Source organism: Syzygium oleosum, unplaced genomic scaffold, assembly GCF_021117445.2.
Source record: "Syzygium oleosum isolate NSW1041296 unplaced genomic scaffold, Sole_v2.1 Sole_v2.08, whole genome shotgun sequence".
Classification (NCBI taxonomy): Eukaryota; Viridiplantae; Streptophyta; class Magnoliopsida; order Myrtales; family Myrtaceae; genus Syzygium; species Syzygium oleosum.
This window is the reverse complement of record NW_026607492.1, coordinates 5,138,609-5,149,694: the sequence shown is the minus strand read 5'-3', so window position 1 is coordinate 5,149,694 and position 11,086 is coordinate 5,138,609. Positions and strand designations below refer to the sequence as shown.

The 11,086-nt window shown below is 38.6% G+C and overlaps 1 protein-coding gene across 1 annotated transcript; it reads left to right on the top strand.

Annotated features, from left to right (window-relative positions):
* The first annotated feature begins 248 nt into the window (after window positions 1–248).
* LOC115685026 (phosphoinositide phosphatase SAC6-like) lies at window positions 249–10,594 on the top strand. Its single transcript, XM_056313992.1, has 20 exons — window positions 249–898; window positions 1,027–1,110; window positions 1,599–1,726; window positions 1,807–1,898; window positions 3,309–3,366; window positions 3,607–3,663; window positions 3,771–3,804; window positions 3,931–4,011; window positions 4,800–4,906; window positions 5,254–5,340; window positions 5,425–5,502; window positions 5,912–5,982; window positions 6,106–6,204; window positions 6,654–6,753; window positions 7,949–8,057; window positions 8,217–8,289; window positions 8,400–8,493; window positions 8,854–8,955; window positions 9,875–9,941; window positions 10,227–10,594. The coding sequence occupies exons 1-20, from the start codon at window positions 751–753 to the stop codon at window positions 10,352–10,354; spliced, it is 1,797 nt and encodes a 598-aa protein (XP_056169967.1). The 5' UTR covers window positions 249–750; the 3' UTR covers window positions 10,355–10,594.
* Window positions 10,595–11,086: the final 492 nt, after the last annotated feature.

Sequence of the window (11,086 nt, the reverse complement as noted above, 5' to 3'; positions counted from 1 at the left end):
TCTATCATTAGCATTTGAAAAAAAATCATAAAAGTGCACATAATGACATGTAAATAATCGGTAAGAATATTGGGCCATACGGCAACGCTAAAGATAAGTATCACGTGACGAGCATACGAACGAACAACGACTTTTGTATATATGTTTGCGCGTGCTGTATCGTATTACACGGTAATTTAGAAAAATAAGAAAGGAAAATTGACAACATCAGCTACATGGGCAAGGAGTGGGTCAGCACTTCTCTCTGGTGAACATCTCCTACGGATCGCTGAAAAATCCATTCATTCTGGTCCCTACAACACCGCCAATTTTCTTGCCAGTTCGTTAATCTCTAAAAAAAATCACCCCTTTTTTCTTTTCTTCTTCGTTTTTGGCTCCGTGCAAAGCTCTGAAATGATGGGCGGACACCCCGTGCACACGCTGTAAACACCCCCTGCTTCTCCCCCCGCCTCCCCCATCTCTCAGAAAGTCCGAAACTTTATGCTCCCCGCGTCGACTTCGTTGGATCTCTTCACGAAAGTTTGAAACTTTCACCCGTGATCTCCGCACAGGTAGTTCCGTTCCGGTTGAATTCTTCGCCTTCTTGAACGAAATGAGACGAAAGTTCGATTCTTGATTGGTGGGCTGTGAATTCTGGGTGCTTCTTTTGTTTCGTTGGTGGAATTTGAGTGATGGGTTTTTGTGTGTGCTCCGTTTAGCTGTGTTTGTTTCCCCCCTCCCCCAGCGAGCGAGCTTGATCCCTCCCCAATAATGATGGAGAGGGCGGAGTCTGAGCAGAAGCTGTACACGCGGATGAGGCTCTGGGAATTCCCAGATCAGTACGTTGTTGAGCCCACTGATGGATCTTGTGGATCCTCTTTAGCGGTCAGTCGTGTTGATGGGACGATGAATCTGATAGGTGGGTTCACAAATTTCAGTCTCTCTTTTGTTTTCTCCTGGAACTTTTGGAAAGAAAATTTCAGCTGGGCGATGTCTTGCCTTTTTTGTGCTTTTCTAACTGTTTATGTGCGGATTTTTTTGCTCCAGATGAGCTTCCGGAATGTGATTCGGTGCGGGTCCCCAAAATCCAAACCATTTTTGGAGTGGTTGGGATGTTGAAGCTTGTGGCAGGTGGTTGTCTGCTTGCGGTTCCTTTGGATCTTTAATTACTTAGAACTGCTTGATGGTTCATGTCCTAGAATGAGGCTTACGATCATTTCCGTGTATATGATCTTCATACATTGAAAAAAGTGATCATAATAGTCGCTATCGCGTCGTTCTTAGTGTTCGGATGCGGATTTGTTCTTTTTCAATCATTCCATGCATTGTGTTACAGAATGGTAATTTTCTCGTATAAGGAGGTAGACCTTTTTCTTCTGGACGAGGGATATAGTCAGACACATTTTTGCCCGAGACTATCTTTTGTTCCCTTTAAAAATGAAAACCAAGTAAATCCATTATTAATGACGTTAACAGAAATGGGATTGGAAGTAATTATAAGATGTAACGTCTGCAATTTCAATTTCCAAGCTTGTTTGGTCATTCTGGTGATAATTTTATGTAATGCTGGGATCAAGTGTTTAATGCTTATCTCCATCTAAACTCTCGTGTTTCTCAAGGGTCTTATTTGATTGTTATCACCGAACGAGAGGCTGTTGGCTCTTATTTTGGGCATCCTATCTTCAGAGCGTCATCCTTGAAGGTTTACCCTTGTGACCATTCTCTCAAACATTCCCCCAATGAGCAGGTGTGCCTCTGTGCTTCTTTGCCTTTTCTTTTTCCCTAGTCATGAGTGGTACCACTAACGATGTTCTTGTATGTTTGCAGAGGAGGTTGGAGACTGAGTTTTCCGCACTGCTCAGCGTCGCAGAGAGGACTTCTGGTCTATATTTTTCTTATGACACTAACTTAACACTAAGGTGACATACTACCCACTAACAACATATGTTAGATCTCCATCGCACATTACAAGTGAAAAACAGAACTGTGAATATGGAAATGTGTGCATCCACAATTTAAATCATTTAAACAAGACTGAGTTTTGTGGACCTCTTGGCTTAGAAATGACATGCACCTGGCTCAAGGAATTGGCAAGGTTATTGAATGTAGTATGTGGAATCAAGAAAACTGAGAATTAGCTTGATAGATACTTTTTTCTTGTGAGTATCAATGCTAAGACATAGTCCAAAAGATATCTCTGAGGATAGGAGTCAGAATGATATCACTGAGGATAGGAGAGAAGAAAAGAGCACCAGTTACATAAATCAATTGAAGATGCTGTCAATTGTAGATGGGGAAACACAAATTCTCTCTTACTTGTTTCTCATACCTGCGAGAAGACCCTGTTTAGTTTTGGTTATGATGTTTGTTCTCTTTGGTTGATTTGGTCCATAAGTAAGGTACATGATGCTGAGGCATTGGGATACTTGACAAAGTGTGTCTTTGACGCGCCAAAACATGGCGGCACTTTACTTTTTGAGTTCATGGATGTTTCTAACTATGCATTAATCTGTAAACCGATTCTCCTAGAGGAGGATAAAGCCAATTTTGAAGAAGAACAAATTGAACATATGAAAATAAATTGTTTTTGCAAGAAAGGGTTTTTAATCCTCCAATATTTGAAGAGCCAACTAGCACTCATAAAATTCGAATAAACAAACGAGTAAGGTTCTTCCAATGTGCATTGTATATTTTCAGATTTTCGAAGGAACTCCTGAGAGCTTGTATAAGTACGTTTATACTTATAAGCGTGACAGTTAAACTTTGTTCTTGAGCAGAATTGTGTTGGTTAGATTCCATTTAACCTGTTTGCTATATGCTTAGGAAACAGGAGTCTTTCTCTGCATTTTATATCTAACATTCAAATTGAATAGCTTGACGTGGCCAACTCTCGATAGTAATTGCTCAATATGTCTCTTCGTTTTTCTTTCTAGCTCGGTAAAGTTGCGTGTTAGGGTTTTGAACCTCTAACCTTGTCCCTTTTTACAACCCCTGCTACTGAAACTAATGCTTGATGGTTCTGCGTTGTCTCTTCCTTGGTCATATCTCCTCCTGTTTGACCAAAAGGGCTTGGAAGCATGTTCCACAACAGAAGAAATGCCTTGTAATCAAATAAGAAGAGTCGCACTGAAGTATACACTATACACCATAAAAAATCTTAGCGGTACAGAAATCAGACGTCAGAATTGACACAACCATTTTACTGCTTTTTAAACACTCTCGTCAGAATATGAACTTGCTGCTGACATTGATATATGTGGTAGTATAATTGGTAACCTAAGTGATCATCTTGGCCTTTGACTCTGCCTGGGTAAACTTCTATGCTGCAGTGCTCAACGGTTATATGAATTGGGTGATGAGTCCAAGTTGCTTCCTCTTTGGAGACAGGCAAGTCTTCACGTTTTAGTGACCGCCTTCCCTCTATTACTACAGTATTGATATGTTGAACTCTACCAAAAAGGACTTCTTGGTCTTTGACTTAACTCAAGATATCTTCTACAGTTTTCCATCTTTGAGGCTGTACTTGAATTCGAATTCACTATTCGTCCAAATTCTAAGTCTTCAAAATTTTACTCATATCTATTTTGCAATATAACTTTCGCTAACGGCACCAATTTTTTGCCACAGGCTGATCCTCGGTTTCTCTGGAATAATTATTTGCTGGAACCTCTCATAGATAAAAAGGTTGCAACTCAGATACAAATATGTGATCCAATTTTTTTCCCGCACTCTTGTATTCTGTATTTCGTGGATCTTGATGCTGACCATTTGTGTGATTGTGCTCTTTACAGCTTGATCGATACTTGCTGCCTGTTATCCAAGGGAATATCCTTTCAGTTTTATTTGCTTGCTGTTGCATGAAACTGCACCAAGGCTTGACATACTTTCAAAGCCATGACAAAATGCTGGGTTTACCCCTCTTTACGTTCGAGCTCCTTAACTGATTATCACGCTTCCAACATTTTCAAGCAGCCATTGGGAAAGATATTGCTGATGTCACATTGATTGCGAGGAGGTGCACAAGGAGAAATGGTGCTTGAAGCCTTTGATTTTGCTCGTCTTCAGTAATATATTTTTTATTTAGACTGTCAATTTTGTGACCTTATTCATGATTGATATGTTTACGTATAGTATTGTAGTTGAGTATGTAGCTAGATCCCATATATTTGATCATAGATGAAGACGAGTAATCCTTTCCTAACACAGTTGTCCGAACCTCAAGCAAATAATAAGAATGTATCGCTTGAACTGGTGTATAATAAAGGTTTCGAGAGTCATGGAATGGGAACAAGGGCAGAGAATGCTGCTTTCTTTGGCTAGTGGTACATGAAGGGGATGCTTAAATGGGTTGCAAGTTGGGAGAATGGTTCTATTTCAAGTTGTTGCAGATTGTTATTAGGTAGTTTTTGCGTGCATGTTCCGTTAAAGACTATGCTAATACATCTATACTGGACCACCAGAAGTAATTGCTTCCTTCTTCATGATTACTTTACTATGGATACCTCTTTTCTGTCTATATCATCTCAATAAAAGTACCGTAAGTAGTGAAAAGATGGTTCTGCATGTGCTCAAGAGAGTGCTAACGGTTGCTTGGCCACCTGAGCCAACTGATAAGTGCCAAAAGATGGCACAATCAAATTGTCAATTGAGTAGGACAGTAACTTTCATCAACAAATGATTTTCTTTTCTTAGTCAGATCTCTCATTAGATGTAGCTTGCTTTGCATGTAGCTGGCTGTATACATATGAACTGCAAATGTCAGCCCACTGTTTACTATGAAAGCTAACCACACCTTAATGCTTTTTATCATCTTCCTCAAGGAACCCGAATGTGGAGAAGGGGAGCTGACTCTGATGGTTATGTTGCCAACTTTGTGGAAAGTGAGCAAATTATGCAGATGAATGGGTTCACAGCATCATTCATCCTTGTAAATCTCTCTCTCTCTCTCTCTCTCTCCATATTGTGTTGATGTTTGTCATGGAAGAGTTCCTCAGTTTATTATGAAAGGACTATCATTCATTTAATCTATGCTTGACGTACATTATTATCACATAGCTTGATGGCTTAACCTTTTGGGAAAAAAAACTGTTGACAATGTAAGTAGATAGTGAAATATGATCTTGAAGTTATCTGAGTCCTTCTCATAGTGTAATTATGGATAATCCTGTTTGCAAGCTTACAGGGGTATTGTTTCTCTTATTTGATTGGTGATTGGCAACAAATGCATCATTATGTGCAGTATTTCCTGAAATGATTTTTTATGTCCTTTTCCAGATACGAGGTTCCATTCCATTTCCTTGGGAGCAAATTGTTGATTTGACATATAAGCCTAAGTTTGAGATAGTGAAACCTGAGGAAGCTGTGAGTGTTCTGACCTGTTTTCTGCTTTTGTACATTGAACTGTGAAATTGAATGCACTTCTGTTTTTTAACGGATCATACGCAGCCTCGAGTTGTCGAGCGTCACTTTCTGGACTTGAGAAAAACATATCGAGCTGTTTTGGCTGTTGATCTTGTCAATAAGGTAACTTTCTTTCCTAGGACGCTAAAAGATCTATCATTAACTGTCCATAATTAATCATCTGACTTTTTAGGCCACTCTGAAAATTAAGAGGAATTTACAGTTTAAAGAGTTACTATTCTAAGGGTCCGTTTGTTTGAAGGAAAACTGTTTCCCGGAGATTGTTTTCTGACTTTCCAGTGTTTGGATGACGGAAAACTAATTGATCTATGGAAACGTTTTGCATGGACTGAGAACAACAAGCTTAGATTGGGGGAAAATGACTTCCCCTTCCCCCTCTAGCAAGAAAGAAATTACTTTCCCTAAACCATTATCATTTTCCTTGAATATGGTTTCCATGGTAAATATTTTCCTTTATCATGAAGTTTTTAGTTAAACAAACGCACCCTAATTTGCATTTTATTTTTATTAGCATGGAAGTGAGGGCCGCCTATCGGAACAATACGCCAATTCAATGCAGCATATTGTTGGCGATGATGTAAGGTAGAATTTCCTTTTATTTCTTTATCTGTCCTCTTACGTGTGCTAAATATAGTTTTTTTGGCCGACCCTGAATATGGTTGGAAAAATGTCTAATCTAACTCTTGATTTCACGTAAAATTGCAGATATCTGCACTTCGATTTCCATCGGATTTGTGGGCATGTTCACTTTGAGCGTCTCTCCATTCTTTATGACCAAATTGCAGACTTCCTTGAAAAAAATGGGTATGGTTCATTTTCAGGTACTTGGAGTCGTAGTTTTGTTAAGGTCAGTGGTTTCAACTTGATGTGCTGCATGAGAAAAGGATATGATGCTGATTTTGGCTATGGCTGTCTGATAGATACTTCTAATGGTGTGCAAAAGTGGGCAAAATTTATTGCTCTATTCATGTTGCAAAGAGTCAAGTTTCACTTTTCTTAAATGCAAGATGATTATATAGGACTATATCTGCCAGTTTAACCTAGAAATGTTCATTATGGAAAATTCTTAGAGGTCATGCTGAGGACGTAAAATCCTGTTTTATTTGCTCTCTCTCTCTCTCTCTCTCTCTCTCTCTCTCTAATCATATGCTTGTACATTTGTTTACATTAACCAAATAAAATTTTCTTTTCATCAGGTTGTACAAGATGCATACTATATATCCACTCAGCTATATTTTTCTTCTTGTATGCAGTTACTTTTTATTGAATGAGAAGAGTGAGAAACTTAAGGAGCAACTTGGGGTTGTGAGGACAAATTGCATCGATTGCTTAGACCGTACAAATGTTACCCAGGTATTTTGATTTAATGTTATGGCCTGCTTAAATAGCGCTAGAAAAGCCATGTCGATGTAGGATGGGGAGTCCCAAAGCAATCTGATAGAGGACTAGATGGGAAGGCACTGCAAACAATAACTCAAAGCAAGTGAATTCCTTTGGTCTTCACACATAAAGCTTCCTTGTATACACTAGGGTTTCTTAGGCATCACACCTAAGAGAAGAGTTGCTCGCACATTCCAAAAGCAAGGACTTGCTATTTCAGTAATATTCATCAACTCCATTGAATAGAAAGAATGCTAGCTTATATGTAGACTCTTATGAAAAAATTTACTCCTAGTTGAAGTAGGGAATCTCAATAAAAAGCTTAAATCCTGCCTAAACTTATATTAATGAACACTAATTGTACTTCAATAGAAAGTAGGAACTCATCAATGTCCTAAGTAAATTCAGATATGAGACTACTAATTCAATGGAGAGACAAACCCTAATCCTATAGGACTTTTATTTGATCTATGAATCGATAATATGGTCCCTATTCATCTAAACTTGGTAAAAACTGTCATTTTTGAACAAGTATTAACTTGTTTGATCTTGTGGGCTTCATCATGTGTTCTCTTCTTGGATATAGGGTTGTGCTACAATTGTCAATCCTCCCACTGCTTAATTAATGATGTGGTGATCTCGGGCTTGTAATACGAACCTACTGAATTGATCACTATTATTGCTTGTCAGAAATGAACAGGGCATCGTCTTCCCCGTATAGTGTTTCATAAGATCATCTTTCTTTGAATGTAATGAGTGTAGAGCCTGAATCAGTTGTCTCAGCCCAGGGCATTAGCAGCTGTTTCTAGCCCTTGTTCCCCTCCCAAGGGCAGGTTTTTATGCGATACTCACCCGCTGCCACTGGAAACACCACTTCCTGTCCGACTTGCATGTGTTAAGCATGATGCCAGCATTCATCCTGAGCCAGGATTGAACTCTCCATGAGATTCAATGCTAAAATTGTGCCATTATTGTCAGCATTTCTGCATTCCTTCTCATGTTGACAATAGTTGGTATATATTCTCTTCTTAATATACATTTAAAGTGAAGCATCTGCTTCTGCGGTGAAGGATTTTGCATAATTATCTTAGTGATTTTTGCACCCCTCTTTTTTTCTCTTGATGTTTGCATTATTCTGTTTTCTGATGATGGCATCTTGCAATTGCAGAGCATGATAGGTCGAAGAGTGTTAGAATGGCAGCTCAGGAGGATTGGTGTATTCAGTGCTGAAGAGACAATTGAGGCACATCCAAATTTTGATGAAAACTTTAAGATATGTGAGTGGTTGCAACTCATGTTGGGCTTATTTTCAGTATGACCGTGTTCTATCTTATTCTTTTACTATGCTAGTTCTAGTAATAAGGTTTGTATATCATTTGACGGTCTGTAAATATCGTCTAATAATCTTGCTTTTCTCTCCGGTTATTGTATTCCAGTGTGGGCTAATCATGGGGATGAAATAAGCATTCAGTATTCTGGTACTCCTGCTCTGAAGGGTGACTTTGTCAGGTACTAGTGATTTTGATATATATTTTAATTTATGCTTGCATAGCTTTGGTTTATTAGTTTGATACTCAATCCGACCATTTCTGTGCTCATTAAATCCTAATGCCTCATAGATATGGGCGGCGGACGATTCAGGGGATCCTTAAAGACGGAATGAATGCCCTGGGCCGCTACTATTTGAATAATTTCGTTGATGGAACAAAGCAGGTTTGATGCTCTTATCGTTTTCACTATATCCGTGTTTTGGTATGCTTATATTATCCCTCTGTATGTGCACCTGCAAGTATGTCCACCAATTTATCTGGATTGCTTATTTGACCACCTTGAAAATCTTATCACTGATGAAATTTTCTCCAAAGGAAGTAATGCATGAATGCTGCGATTTGATTTTCCTCCTAACTTCGGAACTTTATTTGTTCATTCACGGTTGACTGAAATCTTAATTTTCAGAGACAGCAAATTAGTGTAGTACCTATGATTATCCTCATGTGAAGAGAGAGATTCATTATTATTATCAATCGTTCAATTTCCATGCTAACTGCACTTTTTTTCTGTAAAATATTTAAGGATGCAATCGATCTACTTCAAGGGCATTATATTGTCTCAGTCAGTCGCGATTTAACCACCCCGTCCATTCCGTCACAGAAGACGGGCCTTGAGGCTGTAGCTGTAAGTACTAGCTTATTGCATTTTGTAGGATAACAATATTAGCACATGTCCTTGAAGTGATTTTGTGATCATCCTTGTCAGTAGCTATACATTTTGTGTATAAATGTGAGTGTTGCTCGTGTTCATGAACTGGCAGTATTGACATGATTTCTGGCTCATGTAGATGAGCATTATGCTTTTTTTCCTTACCCAAGCATTGCTATGTGGATGTTCCTTTGTGACACAATTAGGATTGACTTATGTTGCACGAGTCACATGGTCAGGTTCTAAGATATAGCTAAAGACGATCATCTCATCCAAAGGCCTAAATAACTAATGCACCAATATCCAGTCCAAACTAAGGAATCTAATTAATGTAGGTGAATAGATGATTTTGAAATTTCTTTTCTTTCACTACTTGATGGAGGGGATTGAAATTGTTGTTTAAAATGCATCTTGTGGATATTTGGTACCTCCTTTTATGGTATAGGGCATATTTTTGTGAAGGTGAAACAATCTTATTTTTAAACCTTTGTGCTGAAAGTTGTTGAGAGTTGGTTGACCATATTGTCCTTAAAGCTCCTCAACTTTTCCAATCTTTATGAAGATATGCTGGTGGACCATGAAATGCTATTAATCTATGTGCATCAGCACATTCCATGCTTTCATCGTCCTATCATGAATATTCCGTCTGCTATAAAAAGTCTCAGTAATTCAACTTGGTGGTCCTTTCCAGATGATCATTATCTTCTGATGCCGGTTTAAAATTATCATCTGTCTAAATTTATTCAGTTGTTGGAGACCTGATTCAACTGCCTCTGTTTCGGTCATGAGAGAGACTATTGCTTAATGTTCAAATTGCATGGTTACGTTGCATCTATTAGGGATGTCGTCATGCTGTCCTGCTTATATTCGACTGATGCTTCTTTCTCCATTTCAGTCATTTCCTCTGGCTTTGTCATTGGTCTTGGTTGGATTCTTTTTCGCAGCCATGTCTTTAAGACGAGGTGAGTTACTCTTATTTGCATTGGTTCCATCGTCTCGAAATCAACACTTAATGATGTTCTCCTCAAATTTTTTTGGATAGACTGGTCCAACAGATGCGGCAATGTAGCCTTAGTTTTTGCCTGACAGAGAACTTTATGACCTTGTTGTTTTATGGTTGTCGGGGCGAGAGAATTGCTACTAGCTCCTAACGTGACAAGTCTTATGAATCACCTCGTTTCTTTTGATTTTCTCTCTTTCTACGACAATCAGGTTGTAATTGTAATTCCTGTTCTTTCCTTTTGCAGCTCCTTTCGAATTCCGACACCTGTTCTTCTCCTTTGTGTGGGCGGGAATGAGTCTTGCAATAGCAGCATTTGTAAGGGCTAATGGCCGGATTTTCTGCAATCGACCTCGTCTGCACAAGCCTCGTTGATTCTGGATGCAAAAGCCTTGTGCCACTAAACTGCCGTTTCACTGTTTTTTTCTCGTCTCGCTGCATATTGTATTTATTCTTTAACTTCTATATTGCCTAGAATCCAATTGCCTTAGATTTTCAGTTGACAGTGCTACGTTTGGAATTAATGGAGATTTGTATAATTTGATTTCTCTTGCTCTATCACAATATGTTCATTCCAGGTCAATATAAAGGTTTGAGGGAGATTGATTTACTTAATACAGCTACAGATCTCATTTACTCCTAGATCATATCATGGCGTCAACATGCATACTTTTTCTAATACTCTACTCAAATCCTAATTTATGCTTATAATCTTCGTATGTAATAGCCCCCCTTTTCTTTTCTCGAAGGCCAGACAGCTAAACCACAGATTAACTCTTTTTTTCTGATGTCTTTGCCTATCTACAAAAAGATTTATCTTCTTAATTTGCAAATTGGCTTCGTTTGCCTTTGTCTTGTCCAGATAATGTCCAAACCATTGAAGATGTATGGTGGTTTTCGTATGATGGTTAAGTAAGCAAATTGACAAGCGCAATGTCATGCACGAAGAAAGTATTCTAGGATCCATGTGATCGAGGGTCGCATCTATAACAAATTAAGGCATTTGTCTAGATTACTACTTTTCGACTTTAATCTCGTTACTACCTCGATAATGCTTATTGAGAAAAGAACCATCATATCGATTAAGATGGATCCTGGACGGGTATC